Here is a 23,025-nt window from a genome sequence, read left to right as displayed (position 1 = left end):
TAGAAAATAAAAACTTTATTTTTTTCAAGTTTATAAGATAGTTCCCATTACATATAACATTATGGTCAAGGATTCTACAGCCACGAATGCCCGCAGTCACATAAATACATCCAATCCAATCAATGCCTTTCCAGTTAAAAGAGGCATCTGAAGTCCAGAAAGTCATGTTTGGAGTAGAGGTCGTCCTTAATGGGATGGCTCCTGTCAGTGCATTAGGAAGCAGCCACGGAGCCTTGCTTGCTAGAGCTGACTCAGAGCAGAGGAAGGGACAGACGGCCCATTTTCAGGGTTGGGATACAACTCAATTTTCCCTCTTGTGGTTAAGATGTTCTACAATCTCAGAATTCTGAGATTTGGCTTCTATAGTGTATATATACCTGGGGAGTTCTAACTTTCAGCTGAAAAAGGAAACCAATTTAGTGGTAAGAAATAGAAGCTTGCTGAAGGAGGGGCCCTAATTATTCCTTGCAGAGGAGTGAGGAGAGGCAGGCCCCAAGGTCACCTCTTGCTGGCCTAGGCATGGCTCTCCCAAGAAGAGGGGGTCAGGCTCTACCCTGTACTCCTCTGTCAGTCAGTGGCACTGACACCATTCAAGGTAGCGAGCATCTAGAAGCTCCATGTGCTGCAGCTCGAGTCTGCTAACCAGATCTACTTGGAGCTGTGGAGTTTGTATAAACTGCGAACAAGCTGTGGCAAGAGTCTCTTGGGACATTAGCTTTGTCCCCCAACTTGTGGAGCAGAAGACAGGCACACCCCAAATCAAACAAAAGCCCAAATAGGCATCTAAAATCTGCAGCAGGTGTCCATTCTCCTGGACACCACCAGCTGCTCCAGGGGCAATGGACAGGGTGACGCTAAGGCACGATCAGTTTTACATTCGAAAGTCAAGCCACCTCTTATCCCGGGGCACACCAACACCTCCAGAGTCATTAATTAACAGTCCTCACCGTAAGATGTCCAGACCACTTTATGGAGCCACAGTGCCTGGCTGGGGGAGGACTCCTCATCTGGCTAATTTCATGTGCACTTTTTCCAGTGAAGAGGGCTTCCCCTTGATGAAAGGACTCAGCCTCCTTTGGCCTCAGCTTCCAACTGAGTTCTTGATATTACCCACTTATTTTCCTTTCCAGGGCTTTGTGCCAAGGAAGAGAAGACGGTAAGAAGGGGAATGTTCCTTGGACAATTTCTCTTTGTGGAGATAGATAAGTTCCTGCTTTATGTCTGCTCGCTGAATGAGGGTAGAAGCCACCAGAAAGGTGTAGAGGCTCCTCTCACCTCTTGGTCACACTCAAGTTCCTTTTGGAAAGAGCTAGGCAGGGGCAGTCAGACCAAGAGGAAAAAGTTCATTAAAAAAAAGAGTCCAAGTCATATTCTAAAATAAATAGCCCGCCACAGGTGGGAAAAAGGAACATTTGTGTGTTACCTATATGTGAGTGGGTGCCATTGTGCAGCCTCATAATCCTGAAGCACAGCACAGCACAGCACTGCAGGTGGTCTTTCTCCAGGGGAAGAAACCAATAGCTAAACTGGCAATGTGGGGAGGGTCTGAGGCATTAAAGTAAAACCCACTCTAGAATTTTCTGAGATGGACCATCAAGCAAGGTGGCCAGCTGTGCTGAACACACAGACCCAGAAGGTCTGCCTCAGACTCCATCTCCCTCCTTCCACACCAATCTGGAAACAAGCCCAAGGTGACCAAGTGACAGAATAGACTTCAGCTCCTCTCTCAAAACTTCCTTTCTAAACTCTGATTTATGAAGCATTGTCCATCAGTTCTGAAGAAATGTGTGTGCCAGCCTTGCTGTTGCTCTCTGGGTGACCTGGCACTCTTTGTGCTACTGTATCTCTAGAAATGGGTGCAGAGCATCTCTGGGGATAAGCAATTACAATTGGGGTTGGTCAAGGAACTCCTCCCGAGGACCAAGGCTGCTTCTTTGAGTTGCTTATATAACCACCTCTTTCAGTTCTAGCAGAAGTTTCTCACATCTGAATAGGTACCCAAGTTGGTCCTGGAGGGATGGGGCATCCAATAAACATGGATGGGTTAGAAGGCTGGAACTAGGGCCTGGATCCTCACAATTCCCAAGAGGCAGGCTGAGAGATGCTCCTGCACTTGGCCCAGTCTCTGGGCCAGCACTCTCATTTAAATCAGGAAAGTCTTTCTGATCTCTTGGCTTCCCATTTTAGAATGGGATTTGAGAAACAGGGCATTCCATGGGAAACTGGGTTTGATTACAGAAATATGATCTCTAGTTCCAGGCAGAGATCTGGGTACATATATGCCTGGGACACCCTGCATGTGGCTGAAGAGCTTCCTTGAAGAAGTAGTTATAAGCCTGTTCTTAGACTTGGTTTGAATTGAATCCAATGGGCAGGGACTGGCTAGAGATGCACTGAGGTGGATGTGAAGTGCAGAAGGCAGCAAGGGGTCAGAGCCCAGCATCTGTGGGAAAAGGTGCTTCTCTGCAGAAGGAATAGGTGGAATCTTCCTGTCTCAAGAGCCAAAATTCCAATAAGCCTGAGTCCTCTCTCTCCAGTCTGGAGGCTAAGCTTCTTGGGATATAGCCTTTGAATTAAGTTGAAGGCTTAGGATTTATTCCCTAAGGGAAAGAGATTCCAGGGTAGTGCCACATGGTTAAAAAGGAAGAGGGACTGGCAAGGGGGTTGAGGCTTGCAGGATGGGAAATGCCAAAGTCCAGTGCTCCGCAGATGGAAAGAAACCATCCTGGAGAACAGACCACTGGAGCAGCCAAGGAGGTGGTGTCGACACAGAGAGGTATTTTTGATATTTCAATTACTGTTTTCATGAAAAAATTACATGTCCCTTTCTTGCTAGAAAAAGAAAAAGGGGGGGGGATCCTGCTTCAGAGACCAGACCCTTACCTATAAAAATAACATACACATTCACTGGAAAGAAGTTCTACAGCTAAGAAGATCCTAAAGACTGCAAGAGATGTTCTTAAAAAAACTCTGCTGCATTTATCCTATCACAAGAGCAGTTCTCTGTCTGGTCATGGACTAAGAGTACAACTCTGCCCCCAAAATTTCCTTTTTTTTTTTTCCCATTCTTTGAAACAAAATAGAAGAAATGTAAGTACTGTAGCTGCAGTAGTCAGTCCACTGTGCTCTTATCCAACTGTCTCCTGCATCTGTACAAGGATAAACACAGAGCTGCAGCTCACTCATAGCAAAAATTGCAGTTGTTGGTTCTGATTGTGTTCTCGCCAGCATTCCATGGAGAGAGAAAAAGAGAAAGAGGGAGGGAGAGAAGGATGGGAAGGAAGTTCCCAGTTGGTTCTGGCCTCTGGCTCCCTTCAGGAATGAAAAAGGAGCTCATGAGGAAGACTCCTCATTTCAGTTCTTAGAGAAAATCAAGCTCCAAAGCCTGGTGAAGGGACACTAGGTCTCCATGATTTGTGATCCTCCAGAAAGGCATATTGTGCTGGAAGAGAGGGAGGACAACTGGTTAATTTAATTTCTTTAGGGAGCTTCTACTTACCCATACACCTTTCTCCACAGCCCTTTCTCTGAGGTGCTTGGTAACTAATTACCCTGACCCATCTCATAGGGCTGCCATAAGGGTGAATTAAGTCATGTTTACAAGAACCCTGTACATTATAGGATATTTTATACATGGGAGGGATTTTTATCGAGCTTGAGTAGTAACTGTGTTTTCATGCTCCAACTATTATATGAGGTCTTCAGGATCATATAAAATAACCCAGATAAATTAGAATTAATATAAGACTACATTATCAAGACAATTTTCTACAAATTTTAGATCTATAGGGCCCAAATACTGTCCATGTCCAAGAAGCAGAATCTATAGATCCAGGAAATAACAGTCCCATATCATGTAGTCAGAATCATGTCAAGAATATTGTGTGGTGTTCTGGAAGTCACAAACTCAAAGGAAGACTTAGATACACCCAAGTACTGGAAACCATGAACCATGAAGTTGAAGGCAATTATTTTTACTGATCGTCTTATTCAAATGGGTTCCATGTTCCTCAGAACACTGAGGTCCTAGAACACAGTTCTTTTGACACATGGCAGTTTTTTTCAGGTCAGTGGCTCATGTGTAGTATTTAAAAGGCTATAGTAGCCGGTGCATGTAATCCCAGTGGCTTGGGAGGCAGAGGCAGGAAAATAGCGAGTTCAAAGCCAGCCTCAGCAAAAGCGAGGCACTATGCAACTCACTGAGTCCCTGTCTCTAAATAAAAATACAAAATAGGGCTGGGGAGGTGGCTCAGTGGTCGAGTGTCCCTGAGTTCAATCCCTAGTACCAAAAAAACCAAACCAAACCAAAACAAAACAAAATAAAAAAACGATACAGCGTACAGAAAAGGAAGCAGACTTGTTATGCTACATTCAGGAACGCCAGGCTAGGACCAGTGTGTGAAACTTAAGAGAGAAATTTTTGTCAAATGGAAGGAGGAACACCCTATCCTCACTCTTGGATACCTATTCACGCAGGGCCGGAGTTCTCTGTCAGAGAGGCTGTGGTAAAGATCCTTCACAAGGAGGAGGCTGAATTGGATAAAGCACTAAGGCATTTTTCAGTGGGTATATCTAATTTTATTTTATTCTTTAAAAAAATACTTATTTTTTTTTGTTTTAGGTGGATACAATATCTATTTTATTTTTATGTGGTGTTGAGGATAGAACCCAGTGTCTCATATGTGTTAGGTGAGCACTCTACCACTTGAACCACAACCCTAGCCCTTATTTTATTCATTTTTGTGGTGCTGGTGATGAACTCAGGGCCTCATGAGTGCTAGGCAAGCGCTCTAACACTGAGCTACATCCCTAGCTCCTAATGGGTACATTTTATGGTACATGATTACAGACGAGAGCTTAGAGATGTTGGCTCTGCTAATGACTCTTTTTTCTCCCCAACTTTCTTCTATAGACTGAGAAGTACTGACACTTTCATTCAGTATTGTCTTCCCCAAAGAGGGTAACAAGAAGTACTTTAGAATCAAAGCTTCAGTGACTATATATGTGAAAAAGAAAAGGTTCCTGAATAGCTAATAATAGTAGTAAATGAAAACATAGTAAAGCAGGTGGCACAAGCTTGTAATCCTAATGACTTAAGAAACCAAGGCAGGAGGATCACAATTTAAGACCAGCCTAGGTGACTTAGTGAGACTCTGTCTCAAAATAAAAAATACAAAAGGATGAGGATGTAGCTCAGTGGCAGAGCACCACTTGGTTCAATCCCCAGTACCAGAAAAACAAGAAACAAAGGAAAAGAGAAGGGATGATGTGAGTTGGAACCTGTACAGTGATGGGGTTACCATTAGAACAAACTTTCTGGGGCTTAAAAGCAGGAAGGACTTTCTCTACAAAAACAACTCCAAAATGATTGAGCTGTTTTTGTTGTTTGTTTATTTTCTGAAATTCTGAAGCCCGAAAAAGTCAGAATGATTTGCCTTCTTGCAATTAAGTCTGATGCTTAAGGTGTTGCCTTCTTAGATGAAGACAAAAGATGGGGCCCATATCTCAGGTTTAGTGATGGGAAATCCCTGTAACAGGTCTGGAAGCTTTTAAGATTTTTGAGTTGGCAGGAAGGAGGGGGTAGAGGATTTACCAATTTAGAGGGAAAACTCCATTTAAGGAAAAAAAAAAAAAAACTATTGTCTTTCTCTTTCTTTAGAAGAAGATGGGAGAGGAAGAGAAGAGAAACACTACTAATACAAAATAGATTGCTAAGATTTTGTAGTTTCTTTAAAAAACATTTTTTGGTTGTAGATGAACACAATATCTTTATTTATATTTATTTTATGTGGTGCTGAGGATTGAACCTAGTGCCTCACATGTGCCAGGCAAGTGCTCTACAAATGAGACACAACCCCAGCCCCAATTTTGTAGTTTTTACCATTTTCCTAATTGCTCCATACACAACCAGACCTTTTTTTAAAAATCAGTTACCTGTTTGGCAGCAATTTCTTCATCTCGTCCATCTCCAATCACTACATATGTGACTTTCTTTCCAAATCTTGACACAATTCTCTCAAAGCAACTCTCCTTACCTGAATGAAAAATGGAAATTTCCTATTAGGATATTTTTCTCCTATCTTCTTTTCAGTACCAGGGTTTGCTGCTACATTCACCTGTCAGTGCTTAACAGACTAAGTGGCACTATAGTTTATTTGGTGGGAGTTAGGGGTGGAAGCCAGAGATCCAGTAGGCCCCTCTGTCCAAAGACTGAGAAACTGTGTCATTACAACAACAACTTATTTTAGGCTTTACATTGATGATGAAGTTCCTAAGATCTTAATGTAAAGGATTTTCTAAAAATGGGAAAAGATGGGCCTAGGCTGTGTGACTGCTCTGAATCAGCTTTCTTCCTGAATATACTTCATATATCTCCTGTATTTTATATCTTACAAAATACCTTTCTATTATTTCTTCACTTAATTCTCAAAATAATCTAGTGAGATACCATTCCTTACTTTTCAGATAATCATGGGACTTTATAGGTTTGGTGACTTGTTCCAGATTACAAACAAGGTAGTAGCTAGAATTGGGATTTGAAACCCAATTCCCAGCCCTGGGAATTGTGCCATGATGTACCATGGCACAATTGCCATTATTATGCCACAACGAATTATTATTATTTTTTTTTAAATTTTGAGACAGGGTCTTGCTAAATTGCTGAGGCTGGCCTCAAACTTGTGATCCTCCTATCTCAGCCTCCTCTGCTGCTTGGATTACATGGTAATTTAATTTTGATAAGAAATAAAAGTGAAACCATAAGGTCCTGATTTATTTAGAAATAAATTACAGATAAAAAAAAGTCATTTCCTTCCAATTCTTCATTTTCAGAAATGGTCTTGGTCATAGGTCTTATGGGAGGAGAGTGAGAATAAAACAGAAAAAAGTGACCAAGTAATATGGCAACTGCATTTGCCACATCTGGAATTTCCTCACTTACTATACTTTTTGGCTGCAACTGAGATATTGAATCACTAAAACTGATCTTGGGAAATAAGTGACAGAAATCTACTGCAGACAGTTCTTTTTTTAAAATGTATTTTTTTTTAGTTGTAGGTGGACAGAATATCATTATTTTATGTGGTGTTGAGGATCGAACCCAGTGTCTCACACATGCCAGACAAGTGCTCTACCACTGAGCCACAACTCCAGCCCTACTGCAGACAATTCTAAGGAAAACTGCAGTGTATCAAAATGCAGATTTCACACCAAGTGACATTGTGGACACCTTCTCAAGCCCTATTTCCTGCAGCTGGCTAGAAGATAGGACACACCTCACATGCCCACAGAATGGCAGGATCTGTGGGTCATCTCACATCCAGTGCAACAGAACACTTGGCGATCAGAACATGCTTCTGCACAGGGCCCAGTCTCTGGCACACACTACACAAGAAATGTTTGTTGGCTCTGTGGTGAATGCAAAAATGAATACTTGTATTTCGTGAAAGAATAAACAGCCTAATAATATTTAAAAAAATGCAAATTTCATCTGGAACCTGACACCTAAAACCTGCACACGATGACATTGTGGGAAAGATACTTTCTGGGTGTAAATAAAAGGAAATCAAATCCCTTCTTGCTCTTTGTTTGTTTTGTTTTTGTGGTGCTAGGGATCGAATCCATGGCCTTTTGCATGTGAGGCAAACTCCTTACCAACTAAGCAAAATCCCCAGCCCCTTCCTTCTTACTTTTTTTTTTAGCCTTTTTTTAAATTTTAAATATTCATTTATTTTTAGTTGTAGTTGAACACAATACCTTTGTTTTCATTTATTTTTATGTGATGCTGAGGATCAAATCCAGAGCCTTGCACATGCTAGGTGAGCGTTGTACTGCTGAGCCACAACCCCAGCCCGCTTTAGCATCTATTGTATTTTATTTCCCTGCTTCTGCCTGCTTCAGTTAAGTAAGGTCCTAACTTTGCTTCCTTCTTCATCCTGCTGCATTAATCTCATTCTTTGTTCTTGCCAGATGCAAAAGTACTTTGCACCAGGGTTCCTTTGAAAAGATAAAGGTGCTGCCTCCTCAAGATATCTGACAGTCATCTGCTGGAAAATGACTGTAATACATAACAAAGACTGATCTAGAAAGACTATATACCTCTATACTTAGAAGTCCTGCTTGATCATCTGAGCATATACAAGCCAATGTGGCATCTAAAAACAGATGGATGGTCTCCTGAACCAGACTCTAATCCACTCTGGGTTTCAGTCTTTATAACACAAGGCTTGTTTTAGAGCACTCAGGTGCTTTCAGTGCTAATATTTCATAATAGCACAGTCATACCTTACATTCTGAGGAAGCATTCAAATGTTGTTTGCTGAGTAAATGCATATTAATCTCACACATAGTTGAGTGTAGGGCTGTAGTCCATATATTGAACCCTGATTTAGTTGAAACATTAAATAATTGAACTAATAATGAATATTTATTACATTCAAGGTGCTGAAGAGAGCCATTACACCTTTAAAAATTAAGCCAAGTCTCCAAACCCACAGTCTAATGTGATCTGTCTATAGAAAAGAACTTGAGTTTGTTTTCAGACTTTCTTCCAAGACCTAGCAAAATCAACCTCATATTTAAGGTTGAGGACCCAAAGACATTCTCACTGTCCTGGAATGCACTGATCAAGGATGAAATGTCTGTAAATGAATGTCCCCTCTAAAAGGACTAAGAGACTAATAAGAGAGTTATTAGTTCAAATAAGCAAGCTACACACATTAAAAAAAAAAAAAAAAAAAAGACTCCAATGAAGTTGGTAAAATACTTGTATTTACATTTCAGAACAATCCTGGGCTTTTCTGTCCAGGAGGAAAGAGGCTAGTCAGTTTAACAAAAGTCTAATAACTGAACGTGGTGAACTGTAAGATCAACCAAACCTTTGGAGAATATTAGTTCCTGGGTTTTCTCTATCAAAATCACTGATATTTCCAGAAATGATTCTGAGAATTCTCTATGGTGTCTAAGATCACAGAATGAGAATCATAATTTTCAAATTATTTCAGAGGAACTGAAAAATATCTCCTTGCTCCCATTTCACTGTACTGTGGAGGAAGCCTCAAAACTCTCACTGCAGTCCCCATGGCATCAGATCCCACTGCAGCTCTGCAGGTTAGCTGTGGGTAAACTGAGTCTGAGGAAATTCACCAAACAAGCACAATTACTGTAAGAGAATAAAATCATTTCCAGTAGTTTGATGAGCCTGGGGATACCGGTACTCGGTATAATGAGGACCACAGAAAATCTACCTCTCAGGTGTGGGAAGCTCATAATGAGTGCTCTGGGTTCTTATGAAGTGCACAATCAAGTAGCAGCAACAGTGGCTGTATCTGAAGGGAGCTTTCAGGTCCATTTCCCCTCTACCCAGTCCCTTGTAAACAGAATATTCAACCACATGAAAAAGTATGGAGAATAAACAACAACAACAACAAAAACAAAGTAATAGGTACTAACTAACTAAGCTACCTGCTAATAACTCAGTTCTGTCAAATCTCAACACTTCAACAACAGCTGTAATCCTAGTGAGTTGGGAGGATGAGACAGGAGGATCGCAAGTTTAGGCCAGCTTCAGATCTTAGCGAGACCTTCAGTAACTCAGCAAGACCCTGTCTCAAAAAAATAAAAAGGACTGGTGGTAAAGTGCCCTTGGGTTCAATCTCCAGTACTAAAACAAAAGCCAGGCATGGTGGTGCAAGCCTATAATTCCAGTGACTCAGGAGGCTGAGGTAGGAGGACCACACATTCTAGGTCAACCTCAGCAACTCAGTGAGATTCTGTTTCAAAAAGGACTGGGATAAAGTTAAATGGTAAAATGCCTCTGGATTCAATTCCCAGTATCAAAAACAAAAACAAACAAAAAGCTCTTAACATTTCACTACTGCTTTAGATTAGAACAATAAGATATTACAGATTTACTTGGAATTTACTATGTACCCCTAAAAGTGCAAACATTTTAAAACCTTCATATAAATGTTAAATATATTTTATGTTAACTGCAATGTGTTTGTGTTCAACACTTTTTCACCCTACTCCTTCCACACTTCACAGGTGTTATTGAAATTATAATTTAGTTTATTGACTAAACTCTGGGTACTGAATCTAGAGCCTCACTTGTGCTAGGCCAGGGGTCTACCACTGAGCTACATCTCTAACCCTTGTACATTTACTTTTTTGTTTTTTGGGTACTGGGGATTGAACTCGGGGGCACTCAACCACTAAGCCACATAACCAGCCCTATTTTGTACTTTACTTAGAGACAGGGTCTCACTGAATTGCTTAGCACCTTGCTTTTGTTAAGGCTGGCTTTGAACTCTCAATCCTCCATCTCAATGTCTTGAGCAGCTGGGATTACAGGCTCTTAGTTCATTTACTTTTAACTACAAAATAGTATTTTATTGTTTGAATATTTCTATTTACCTATTTTCTGTTCATGGACAGGTTCAAAATTAATTACTTTCTATTATAAATAATCCTTGCACATGTCTTATTATGCATGTGAGATTATGCAAGTGCAAGGGTCAGGAAACTTTTTTTGCAAAGAGTCAGGATAGATATTTCAGGCTTTGTGGGTCATATGTCTCTGTTACACCTATTCAACTCTGCTTGCAGTGTGAAAGCAGTTATATATGTGAAACTGCATAGTCATAAGGTCATGCACATCTCAAGATGCTTTTATGGATTTGCAGGAGTTCTTTATGGATTCTGTGTGCAAACTGTCAATAAATGTGTTACAAATATCTTCTCTCCCAGTCTGTGACTCTCAATGTATAAAAAATTAAAAGCTTCATGGAATCAAACTGTTCTTTTTTTTTTTTTTCTTTTTATACATCTTGACTTTTGTAAAAGACATTAAAGATACTCTTCTATATTTCCTTTTGAAAAATTAAAAAGTTTTGCTTTTCATGCTAAATTTTTTGGCATTAGAGATTGAGCCCAGAGGCACTTAACCACTGAGCCACATCCCTAACCCTTTTCTATTTTTCAATTTTGATACAGGTTCTCACTAAGTTGTTTGGGGCCTCAAATTCCTAAATTCCTGAGGTTGGCTTTGAACTTGGGATCCTCCTGCCTCAGTCTCCCAAGTGACTGGGATTACAGGTGTGAGCTCATGTTAAATTTTAATCTACCTGGAATTTAACTTACTCTTTCTCAGCCTCCATTACCATAACATGGTCCAAGCCAGTCATGATCATAGGTTGAACTACTCCAGTAACCTCCTAACTTGTCTGCCTCAAACCCCACACATCAGCCAAGACTAATCTGTTGAAAGTTCAAGTCCAATCATGTCACTCTTCTCAAAACCTTACAACAGGGGCTGGGGTTGTGGCTCAGTGGTAGAGTGCTCGCCTAGCACATGCGAGGCCCTGGTTCAATCCTCAGCACCACATAAAATTAAAGATATTGTGCTCAACTATAAAATAAATATTAAAAAAACCTTACAACAACATTTCTTTTTTTAAAATACCTTTTTTTAGATAGATAGAAACAATATTTTTATTTACTAATTTTACTAATTTTTCTGTGGTGCTGAGGATCAAACCCAGGACCTCACACGTGTGATGCAAGTGCTCTCCCACTGAGCTACAACCCCAGCCTCTTATAACAGTATTTCATTTAATAAGGCCCTACAGAACTCTCCCCACTCTCCTTCAACTTCTCTGACCTATTTATTACTATTCTTTTCTCCCTTGCACTTCTTTGAAAATGCCTCCAACCTTTCCACTTTTCATTTCCTCTTCTTGGTTGGCTGTTCTCTGGAAAACTGCTAAAGGCTCATTCTCTCATCTTGTTTAGGTCTTTGTTCAAAAGATATCTACCTGTAGACAGAGGCTTTCCCTAGTCCTATTTAAAATATGACCCTAGAGGGGAGGGGGCATAGTAGAGGATAGGAAAGGCAACAGAACACAACAGACACTAGTATGGCAGTATGTAAACAAGTGGATGTGTAACCGATGTGATTCTGCAATCTGTATACGGGGTAAAAATGTGAGTTCATAACCCACTTGAATCAAATGTATGAAATATGTCAAGAACTATGTAATGTTTTGAACAACTAATAATAAAAATTAAAAAAAATAAAATAAAATAAAATATGACCCTAGGGCTGGTGTGTTAATCTGTTTAGTAAGTACTTCTTGATTTTTATGACTTCCTTCATAAATTCTCATTTTATGTGAGAAAACTGACTATATCAAGAAAAAAGACAATTTGCCTATAGTAAAAGCTAGTAACTGAGGGAACCAGACTTAAATCCTAGTCCTTCCTTTTTATTTTCTTTTTAAAAAACTGTGGTAAAATATGTGCAACACAGTGAGAACCCATCTCTTAAAAAAAAAAAGTATAACCTAAAATTTCTCCCTGGGTTCAGTCCTCAGTGTTGCCAAAAAACAAAAACACCATAAAATTTACTAATTTAATCTTTAAAACTTTTTTTAGATTGTGGTACAAAAACACATAAAATCCTCCACTCAGCATTTTTTAAATGTAGTGTTGGTGCACATTGTTGTGCAACAGACCTCCAGAAGTTTCTATCATGCAAAACTAAAATTCTAACCCATTAGACAACAACTCCCTATTTCCTTCCAATCCCTAGTACCAATGTTCTACTTTGTTTCTAAGAGTTTTACTATTCTAGGTATCACATATAAATGGAATCAATATTTTCTTTTTGTGACTGTCTTATTTTACTTAGCAAGGTTTATCTATGTTGCAGTGTGTGACAGAATTCCTTTTCCTTTTAGGCTGAGTAATAGTTCAATTATGACAGTCACAACACATTTTGCTTATCTATTCATCCACTGATGGGACACCTGGTTTGCTGCTTTTTCTTGGCTATTATAAATAATCCTGTTATAAAAATGGGTATGTAGGGCTGGGGATATGGCTCAAGCAGTAACGCGCTCACCTGGCATGCGTGGGGCACTGGGTTCGATCCTCAGCACCACATAAAAATAAAGATGTGTCCACCTAAAACTAAAAAATAAATATTAAAAAACTCTCTCTCTCTCTCTTAAAAAAAAATGGGTATGTAAATATCTCCTTGATACCCTGCTTCTGGATATTTGGACACAACTCAAGAATCTGAGCCCCAATTCTTCTGCATATTTACCCAGAAGTAGGTATATGCGGATCATATAGTATTCCTATTTTAAAGTTTTTTTGAGGAACCATCATACTGTTTTCCATAGCAGTTGCATAATTTTACAATCTCACCAACAGTGCACCACAATTTCAATTTTTCCTTTTTCACATTCTTTTCAACACTTATTATTTTCTGTTTTTTTGGTAACAGTCATTGTACTGGGTGGAAGAGATTTTAACTATACTTAAGTATACAATTTAGTCCTTGATATTTAATCCAGTGCTTTTCCTATCATATTTTCCTATCATACTACATATTCTATGTGAAAAAGAGAAACTTGAAATGATGCAAAAAAAAAAAAAAAAAGATTTCAAGGATAGAAATTATGTTCTTTCAAATATGATAAAAGAAAGAAGTATATTCATGTGAATTGTTAGCTGTGAGTTCTTGAGTGAGCAACATTAACTGCCAAGCCTCAAATACCTCATTGGAAATGTCAGACAACTGTTGTATAGATATTATATACGAAGTGTCTCACAGATGAACTGGTAAATAATATACAAATAGTAGAAAGTTTTATTGTAAGGCCAGTGATGAGAAAGAGAATAGAAACCATACCAATTTTGGTAGCACTATAGATGTTTTCAATAGGAAATATTTCTCCTAGTCCATATAGGAGAACCTTGGCCAGGGCTGGAACCAGCTGGGTGGTTGTGATCAGAACATTCACACAATTCTTTCTAGAAGGGAACAAGAAGGAAAAGAAAAATGTGAAACTAAACCAATCTAGGAGCAAGAATTCAAATGGGCCAACTTTTTATGATCTAACTATCAAAAACTAATCTCAAAGTAAGGTATTATTAGTGAATGCTCTTAAAACTTCAGTTTTCTTTTCTTTTGGTAGTGGGGACTAAATTCAGGAGTCCTTTACCACTAAGCTACACCCTAGCCCTTTTAATTAATTAATTAATTAATTAATTAATTTTTTTTTTTAAGTTGTAGTTCGACACAATATCTTTATTTATTTTTATGTGGTGCTGAGGATCAAACCCAGTGTCTCACACATGTGAGGCGGGCACTCTACCAATGAGCTACAGCCCCATCCTCCTTTTTATTTTTAGAGAATGGGTCCCCCTATGTTGCTGAGGCTTCCCTTGAACTTGCAATTCTCCTACCTCAGCCTCCTGAGTAGCTGGGATTACAGGCATGCACCTCTGTGCTCAGTTCAGGTTTTATTTTCTAGATCAAAGGGCAGAGATAGTGTTTGTTTATTTTGTCTTTCAGTAAACAAAGAGCAGCAACTTGATCCATGACTTATTTCCCTGCTGACCATGCTGTAGCTTACTTAGTCACTGATATTATACATTATGAATTACAACAGAGGTCTCACTTAGTGTTCTATTTAATCTAAATATAATTTAGTCCATAAATGAGATGATTTAAATTCTCTTTGCTCTTCACACAACAGCTACTCAGATTCCAGAATACATATTAATTCCATGAGTACTTTACCTTCACTGGATATCGACCCCTCAGTGTCAGTTTTACTGTTTATTTGGTTGTGGATTTTGAATTATTGCTTTGAGAGAAGGTATAGATATGGCTGCATTTATTTCCTAATCTTAAGCCTCAAGCTGATATCTCCTCATTATGCTTTCCTTCTTTTGAATCTTTCCTTCTTGAGTGGGCCTAGGTACATTTCCTGAAACTGTGATATGCCTCCTACTTGTATTCTTTGATTTTTTTTATCTCCTGGGTGGAGATTATAGGTGAGTTTTAGTTTGTAAGCAAAAACCAAGGGAAAAGAAAAAGGATTTATGGGCTGGGATTGTGGCTCAGCGGTAGAGCACTCGCCTAGCACGTGTGAGGACTTGGGTTCGATCCTCAGCAACATATAAAAATAAATAAACAAAATAAAGATATTGTGTCCAACTACAACTAAAAAGAAATAAAATATTGAAAAAAAATAAAAGGGGGCTGGGGATGTGGCTCAAGCGGTAGTGTGCTCGCCTGGCATGCGTGCGGCCCGGGTTCGATCCTCAGCACCACATACAAACAAGGATGCTATGTCCGCCAAAAATTAAAAAATAAATATTAAAATTCTCTCTCTCTGTCTCTCTTTCTTTAAAAAAAAGAAAAAAAAAGAAAAAGGATTTCACACATAAATGTTCTCTTAAAATTCTAGGGTGTGGGCTGAGGTTGTAGCTCAGAGGTAGAGCGCTTGCTTAGCAAGGGTGAAGCACAGGTTTAATTCTTGATACCACATAAAAACAAATAAATAAAAAATAAAAATTAAACTCTTAAACAACAACAAACTCTAGAGTGTGCTGTTATCATAAAATAACCTTGCTGCCCACCTAAGTACTTGCCTCCATCATTTAAATATTTCTCACCCTTATTCTAATCCTTATTTTAGAAAATGGGTTATATGGGACTAAGATAGGAGAGATCATCTCTCTGAGAGGATTAGACCTAAAAGAATCATTCCCATACCTGGACTGGATGAGAAGTAAGGACTTTAATGCAGTTCCTAACCAGGAATCAGTTAAAACTTCAATTTCTGCTCTTAATCTCTGTAGTGCTTCCTTTCTCTGGGGACTGAGGAGGCCTTTGGAAACAAAAGTAGACAAATTTATCATTTGACATCATATACTTGCTGATACTGAAAAAGCAACTTACAAATTCAATTTAAAAATAGTTTGAGGTGGGGCTGGGATTGTGGTTCAGTTGCAGAGCGCTTGCCTAGCACACATGAAGCACTGGGTTAGATCCTCAGCACCACATAAAAATAAATAAAATAATGGTATTGTGTCAAATAAATTAAAAATAAAAATAAAAAGGAAGAAAGAAAAAAGAAATAGTGTGAGGCCCTGAACTAATATTTCTCTTCTTGGGGCAATTTTAGAGTAGTGCTATTCAAAATGCCACTTTGACTTTCTTCATCAAAATTTTTGCTAGGGAGCACAATAACAAGATCAGCTGGTAGAAACAGCACAATTAGATTCTGATACAAGCTCCTTCTTTCATCACCAACTCTATAAATATGCAGAATGAAAAACTACACTTAAGTAGCACTGTTTCAGAACAGGATATAAGGAACCAAAGAAGGAGAAGTAAGTATTATAGCTGGAAGAGTTTTCAGCATTCTAATCTCTTTCTAAAGAAATCAAAGCATGATGGGCAAAGATTACACAGTAATTTAAGAACTTATGGTCTCAGGCAGTCTTTCCACCACCACAACCCTATGGTGACTTCAATTCCATGTGCCTCAGAACATGATAGTTAAGACTCCAGGTTGAATAACCATTTTTATGTACTTTACTCATTTCTGAAATAACTGATTGATAAGAAACTAAAACACTGCCTAAGACTACATAGTTAAAACAAAATAGAACTCATATAATAGCATGTCATTAGACACCTGAGTTACAATATTTAAATAGCAAGTCTGGCTCAGAATTTTCTGTAGTGAAAGTTAAAAAAAAAAAAATACCGTGCTCCATTAACAATACTCCATAAAACAGAAGACATTTTGTGAGGAGAACTAGAAGTATAATTTATTTTCAAATTGATGGTTTCACAATGCAAGCCTGGAATTAGATGATGCTCTCATTTAACATTCTGGATAAAACAAACAACAAAACTAGTACCACATACTTAACTAAGGTATGATATGACACTTTTGTTAAATTATCCTGTAACCATACATTTCTGTTTTCCAAAGAAGTCTCAGGGAACTCTGATAAAAGGTTGCATCACTTCACTTATGAAACTAAGTCTAGGAACTGAGGCAAGGAATGGATCATAGACTTAAGTTGCATATGAAATCCAACAAAACAAAGGCTAATGCATATAAAAGAAGAAAAGTAAAAAGACTTGAAGTTGCCAAAATATAAAGTATTGGCTGTATCATAAGAAGATATAATAAAAAGGGAAATCTGAAAAAAGGAAATTAGATTTCTAAAATCTGGAAGCCCATAATTTTTATGTAGAATTAAGAGGGGTTTAACAGGAATAAACCAAAATGAACTTTAAAGCTCTGTCTCTACTTTTACCATTCTGTAAGGCAACATAATATAGTACTAAGGTCTTGACTAGAAGAATATACCTATTGTGGTTTTAATTTGGAATGTCCTCCAAAAGCTCATGTGCTGAAGGCTTGGTCCCCAGTGCAGCACTGTTAGAAGTAGGGCTGTGCCAGGCACAGTGGCACATGCCTGTAAGCCCAGCAGTGTGGGAGGCTGAATCAGGAGGATCACAAGTTCAAAGATAGCCTGAGAAACTCAATGAGATCCTAAGCAACTTAGTGATACCCTGTCTCTAAATAAAATGAGGGATGAGAATGTGGCTCAGTGGTTAAGTGTCCCTGGGTTCAATCACAGGTATTTAAAAAAAAAAAAAAAAAAAAAAAAAAAAGTGGGGCTGTTGGGAAGTTATTGGATCACTATGGCTCTGACCATCATCAATAGATTAATCCATGGATGGATTTATATATAAATGATGCATTGGGAGGTGGTGGAAACTGGGAGGTGGTACCTCGTTGAAGGGAGTGGGTTTTTGGGGGTGTGTCCTTGGGGGCTATGTCTTGCTCCTGGCCCCTTCCTTTGTCTCTGTTTCCTGGCTGTCCCAAGGTTCATCTTGTTCATCTTCTGCCATGATGTACTGCCTCACCACAAGCCCAGAAATAATGGAACCAGTCAACTATGGATTGAAACTCTGAAACTGAGCCAAAAAAATCTTTCCTCTTTTAAGCTGATTTTCTCAGATGTTTTATTACAGTGATGAAAAGTTAACATAATACCTCCAGTCTATGTAATTCCTGAAACTTCATGCAACATTTTTATGTGTGTACTTTTGTGGGGGATGGTTCACAGCTTTAAATATTTTCTCAAAAAGGGCACCTCACTAAAAAAGGAATGGCATGAACTACACTGGACCAAAAGTCAGGGGATGTGATTTGGCCAGGCCACTAAGTTGCTATGTGATCACAGATATGCTGTTTCCTCCCCCAACTACCTCTATGATGAATGTTAATTTCTCAACTGCCAAATGAGATATTTAGATTAGATTTCTAATTTCCTTTCTAATTTGAATAAAGTATGATTAATTAATTCCAAATAACAGATTTTTAGGAATGACATTTGAAATTTTTTTTCGGGTAGAAATAATTTCTAAGGTCTTTCAAATTACAACACATTAAAATTGCTAACCTATAATCCTAGAGCTAGTTTTCCATCCACTACAAACATGGTAACTAGTTCTACTTAACTTGTCCTGATGGTTACAGAAATTAGCCCTCTAAAATCTGGCACCCTATTTCTATATTGACAATGGTTGAGAGTCAAGAACAAAAATATGTTATCAAACATAATCTATGTAAATCATTTCCTTCAAAAAGTCATCTGTCTAAAGAGAACTTTCCAAATTTATGCCAAGAGAAATTAGAAATGCAGAGCTTTTTCTATTATTCTAACTATTTAGTCTAATGTCCATTAGAAGTGCAGAGTTTCTTCCCCAAAGGGTTTTAATCACATCCGCATTTTTTTTTTTTTGGACACAATACCTTTATTTTATTCATATATTTGCTGAGGACCAAACCTAGGGTCTCGCAGGTGTGAGGCGAGCGCTCTACCACTGAGCCACAACCCCAGCCCACATCCGCATTTTTAAAATACAGAATTAACAAACTGCTATGGAATAAATTAATAAGCAGTTGCCAGGGTTATCTAAAGAATCCCTAGAAAGGAAAGTAGGAAATCAGGAAGAAACAGAATTAGACTGATTGTATGCCACACTTACCACCCACGTTGCTTTTATGCTTATCATAAATTTCTCTCACTTTTCGGTAGCGGAAAGCCAGTTTTCTCATCCAGTCCACACCTCCCTGGACACCCACAGAGGAACCATGGCTACCACTGCCTCCTGAGCCACTGAAGCCATCTGTTGAGAAACTATAGTTGCTGCAAAGAGAGAGGATAATTAAAATCAAAATCTATACAGCATGGTATTTTTGGTTGAGTACTACCTGGAATTCTCTCACTTATTCCTAATATCTGATAAATAAAGTTTATGGTTTTAAGAATCTTCTCACGAATCTTTGTATGTCAGAGTCTATCTTTAATTAGTCTTCTGTCTCACCTCTACTACTTCCATCAAAGAAAGGCCTGAGAACTGGGGTACAACTCAGCTCACTGTTAGATATAGTGGCACATTCCTGTAATCCAATGACTTGGGAGGCTGAAGCAGGAGCATTGCAAGTTCAAGCCTCAGCAACTTAGTGAAACCCTGTCTCAAAACAAACAAAATATAAAGGGATAGGGATGTGACTTAGTGGTAGAGCACTCTGGGTTCAATTAAAGAGAAGGAAAAAAAAAAAAAAAGCAACAACTTAGTTCAACTCAGTGGTAGAGCTTATGTTTAGCATGTATGAGGTCCTGAGTTAAATATCAAGCACCCCATTCCCACTTCCTCTCTTAAAAAAAAAAAAAAAAAAGTACTGAGAGGAAGGAAGAGAATTCAAGCACCAGCATTCCCTAGAGGTTGGATTGGGGTGAAGCATCCTTTTCATTAATGCCAGAGAATACTACAGAGTAAAAAAAAGCAAAATATAAAAATGATGGATACAACTACGTAAAAAGGAAAAAAAAATAATGGAAGGGGAAAAAATGGGAGGAAATAACCCAAAATACTAATAATGGTAAGATAATGGCAGATGGTTTTCTTCAGTGATCTGTTGGCTGGTTTAAAACATGTCCACAATTTCTTTGCTATTCCCTTCTTCTAATTCTGCTCCCCTTGGGTACCAGCTATAATTAGAATGCAAATAGAATGTGGTAAAAGTGACAGTGTCAGGATTCAAGAGACTAGGCTTCTCTTGCTTTTTTTTTTGTACTGCAGATTGAACCCAGGGGTGCTCTACCACTGAACCACATCCCTAGCACCCCCTTTTTAAATATTTTATTAGAGAAAGAGTCTTGCTGAGCTGCTTAAGGCCTCGTTAAATTGCTAGGGCTGGCTTTGGACTCTCGATACTCTTGCCTCAGCCTCTTGAGCTGCTGGGATTACAGGTATGCACTACTGCGCCTGGCTCTGCTCTTTCTTGCAGTACTTGTTCTGGAAGAAGCCAGCTGTCATGTGAGGATACCTTAAGCTTCCCCATAGAGAGGCACATTCAGTGAGGAACTAAGGCCTCCTGCCATTGGCCACATTTGAGAGACTTAACACAGGCCCTTCAGCTCTAGCCAAGCCTTCAGATGAGGGAACTCCAGCTGACACCTAGTTTCCAGAGACCTTTAAGAACTACCTAGTTAAGCTGATTTTAAGCTCTTGACAAATGAAAACCGTAAGACAAAAAACAGTTAATTTTTGTTTTGTTTTGTGGTACTGGAGATTGAAACCAGGGGTGCTCTACTACTGAGCTACATTCCTAGCCCTTTTTATTTAAGACAGGATCTTGCTAAGTTGCTGAGTCTGGCCTTGAATTAGCAGTCCTTTTCTCTTGGCCTTGCAAATCACTTGGATTAAGGTGTGTACCACTATGTCTGGCTAGTTGTTTTAAGTCACTAATTTTGGGGGGGGGGTGTAAATTATTATGTAGCAGACAATTAATATAGTTATATAAACTGGGAAGAACTAATATTTCACAGTAAAGATTTAAAAATGACTGGCAGAGGGCTGGGGCTAGGGCTGAATGGTTGAGTACTTGCCTAGCATGTGTGGGGCACTGGGTTCAAACCTCAGCACCATGTAAAAAAATAAATTAAATAAAGGTATTGTGTCCATCTACAACTAAAAATAAATTAAGAGGGCTGAGATTATGGTTCAGTGGTAAAGTGCTCGCCTAGCACATGGGAGGCGTTGGGTTTGATCCTCAGCAGCACATTAAAAAATAAAATAAAATAAAATAAAGGTATTGTGACCAACTACAACTAAAAAAAAAATATTAAGAAGCTGCTCTGAGCTTTAAAAAATAAATTAATTAAGGAAAAAAAATGGCAGAATTCAAGATAACTTGGTTTAATCTAAAGTCAAAATGGCGTTCACTATATTAAATGTGAGTTTATATATTAAAGTTGTCAAGACATAAAATAGGTAATTATTGGTTAGTCACATGCACAAAAGGAAAAAAATGGGGTTCAGAGTGGATCATAAGGTGCTTGACTGACAACCATGCTTTTTCTTAAAAAGACTAAAAAAGTCTTGTAAGATTGATGCCTTCCATGGCTGTGCGATACATGATATGCACAACTGATGCTGTTCCTTAAAGTGAAATCTTTCAAGCTTCTCAGCACTTTATTAGGTCCTTACTAAGGTGATATTTCTACTTCTGCCATGTATTTGAGAATTCACAGATGGGATACTTAATTTTAGGGTAGTCACAGGAAAGAATACTTTAAGAGGGATAAAACATTTTTTTTAACCTTTATTTTGTTCATTTATTTTTATGTGGTATTGAGGACCGACCCCAGTGCCTCGCACGAGCTAGGCAAGCGCTCTACCACTGAGCCACAGCCCAGCCCCAAGGAATAAAACATTAAGATAAATTAATATAAAAAGATGCAATAGTCTTTTTTCTAGTCTTTAAATATAAGAGATAAATTTTTGGATAATTCTTAGCTAGGACTACTAGGCCAGAAAACAGTAATCAAGAGAGAGGAATGAGGAGACTAAGCATGCATTTTGCCACTGAGACTTCCTTGGTTTAGTTTTTGCTGTAGTATAATGGCTAAAAATGTCTTTCCATAAGGTTATTCCTGACACCATCAGGCTCCCACAATTAGTTTCCTTGAAGAAATTAAAAATTTTTGATGTTTATTTGCATCTAAAAAAACACAGTCTGGAAGCACACTTTCTTCTGACTGAAAATCTGTGCAGAGAGATCTCTTCAATGCTGTTTCCTCATTCCATCACTGCTATCCCCCTTTTTTTGGGGGGGGGGTTTGTAGGTGGACACATACCTTTATTTATTTATTTTTATGTGGTGCTGAGGATCAAACCCAGAGCCTCACATGTGCCAGGTGAGTACTCTACCACTGAGCCACAGTCCCAGTCCTGCTATTACCCATCAGAATTACTTCTCTGTTCTCCATCACATTTTCTATTGTCACACTCTCAAACTGTATGTCATAGTTAACTATGCTTGTTTCTGTCTCCTCTAATAGATTGTGAACTTTTTCATCTTTCTTTTCCTCTGAACCCAGACAGTTTCTTGTACATAATAGGTGTACTGATGTTCAAAACATCACTGTTTATCACCTCAAGTCTTGGCCATTGTCATCAGAAGCCACATCTTCCACATGCACCTGGTCACATTCCTGTTAAAAGACAAAACACTATTTTAGTTAGGGGGTGGGGGCAGAAGTGCTATCACCATCATGACATTATAAAGTGACTATGTACAATAGCAGGATAATGAAATACCTCTGGTCTCTTACGTGTGAAGGATCACTCACATTTACCACCCCCTTTGCTGTACAACTTCCTTTACAGCCTGATATATATCCCACAGTCTTCATGACATCTTCCTTAACTAACCCTTCTTTAATTTCTGCTCTTATCTCAATAGTTCATGAGGATAAGCATGAGCTCTTATAATATCAGGTGTGCTTATGCCCTACACTGGACTGTAAATCCTATTAAAGCAGGATGTTTGGGGAAGGACTTACATCTTAAATACCCTTTGCATTCTACTAGTCTTGTTCAGTGACCTTATATAGCATATAAGCAATTAATTTTTGTAGATGAAACAGATGCTGGTGGAATGTGTACCAAAAGTGAGAATGAATGAAACTGAAATTTACAAATTCAAATGTAAGTTTCAGAAGAGGTCACCTAAGCCAATCTCATATTCTAAAAGGGAAGTAAAATGATCTTCTTAGGATCATACAACTAGTGCGTGGCAGAAAAAAACAAGGAAAAAACCTAGGTCTTTTGCTTCTTAATCCAAG

At 38.6% G+C, this 23,025-nt stretch overlaps 1 protein-coding gene across 3 annotated transcripts in view; it reads right to left on the bottom strand.

The window, feature by feature from the left end:
* The window catches only part of Eya3 (EYA transcriptional coactivator and phosphatase 3), a 102,515-nt gene continuing 79,490 nt past the window's right edge, over positions 1-23,025 (bottom strand). For all 3 annotated transcript variants that reach the window (XM_076860946.2, XM_076860945.2, XM_076860947.2), the window contains 6 exons: positions 22,334-22,392; positions 18,878-19,038; positions 15,572-15,686; positions 13,697-13,818; positions 5,935-6,035; positions 1-3,442 (listed from right to left, as the gene is read on the bottom strand). In XM_076860946.2, coding sequence (XP_076717061.1) covers positions 3,362-3,442; positions 5,935-6,035; positions 13,697-13,818; positions 15,572-15,686; positions 18,878-19,038; positions 22,334-22,392 — 639 coding nt within the window. In that variant the 3' untranslated portion in view covers positions 1-3,361. The remainder of the gene's footprint in view (positions 3,443-5,934; positions 6,036-13,696; positions 13,819-15,571; positions 15,687-18,877; positions 19,039-22,333; positions 22,393-23,025) is intronic.

This window comes from Callospermophilus lateralis, chromosome 7 (genome assembly GCF_048772815.1).
Source record: "Callospermophilus lateralis isolate mCalLat2 chromosome 7, mCalLat2.hap1, whole genome shotgun sequence".
Taxonomy (NCBI): Eukaryota; Metazoa; Chordata; class Mammalia; order Rodentia; family Sciuridae; genus Callospermophilus; species Callospermophilus lateralis.
The sequence above is the reverse complement of the archived record's forward strand: the minus strand, read 5'-3'. Positions and strand labels throughout refer to the sequence as shown.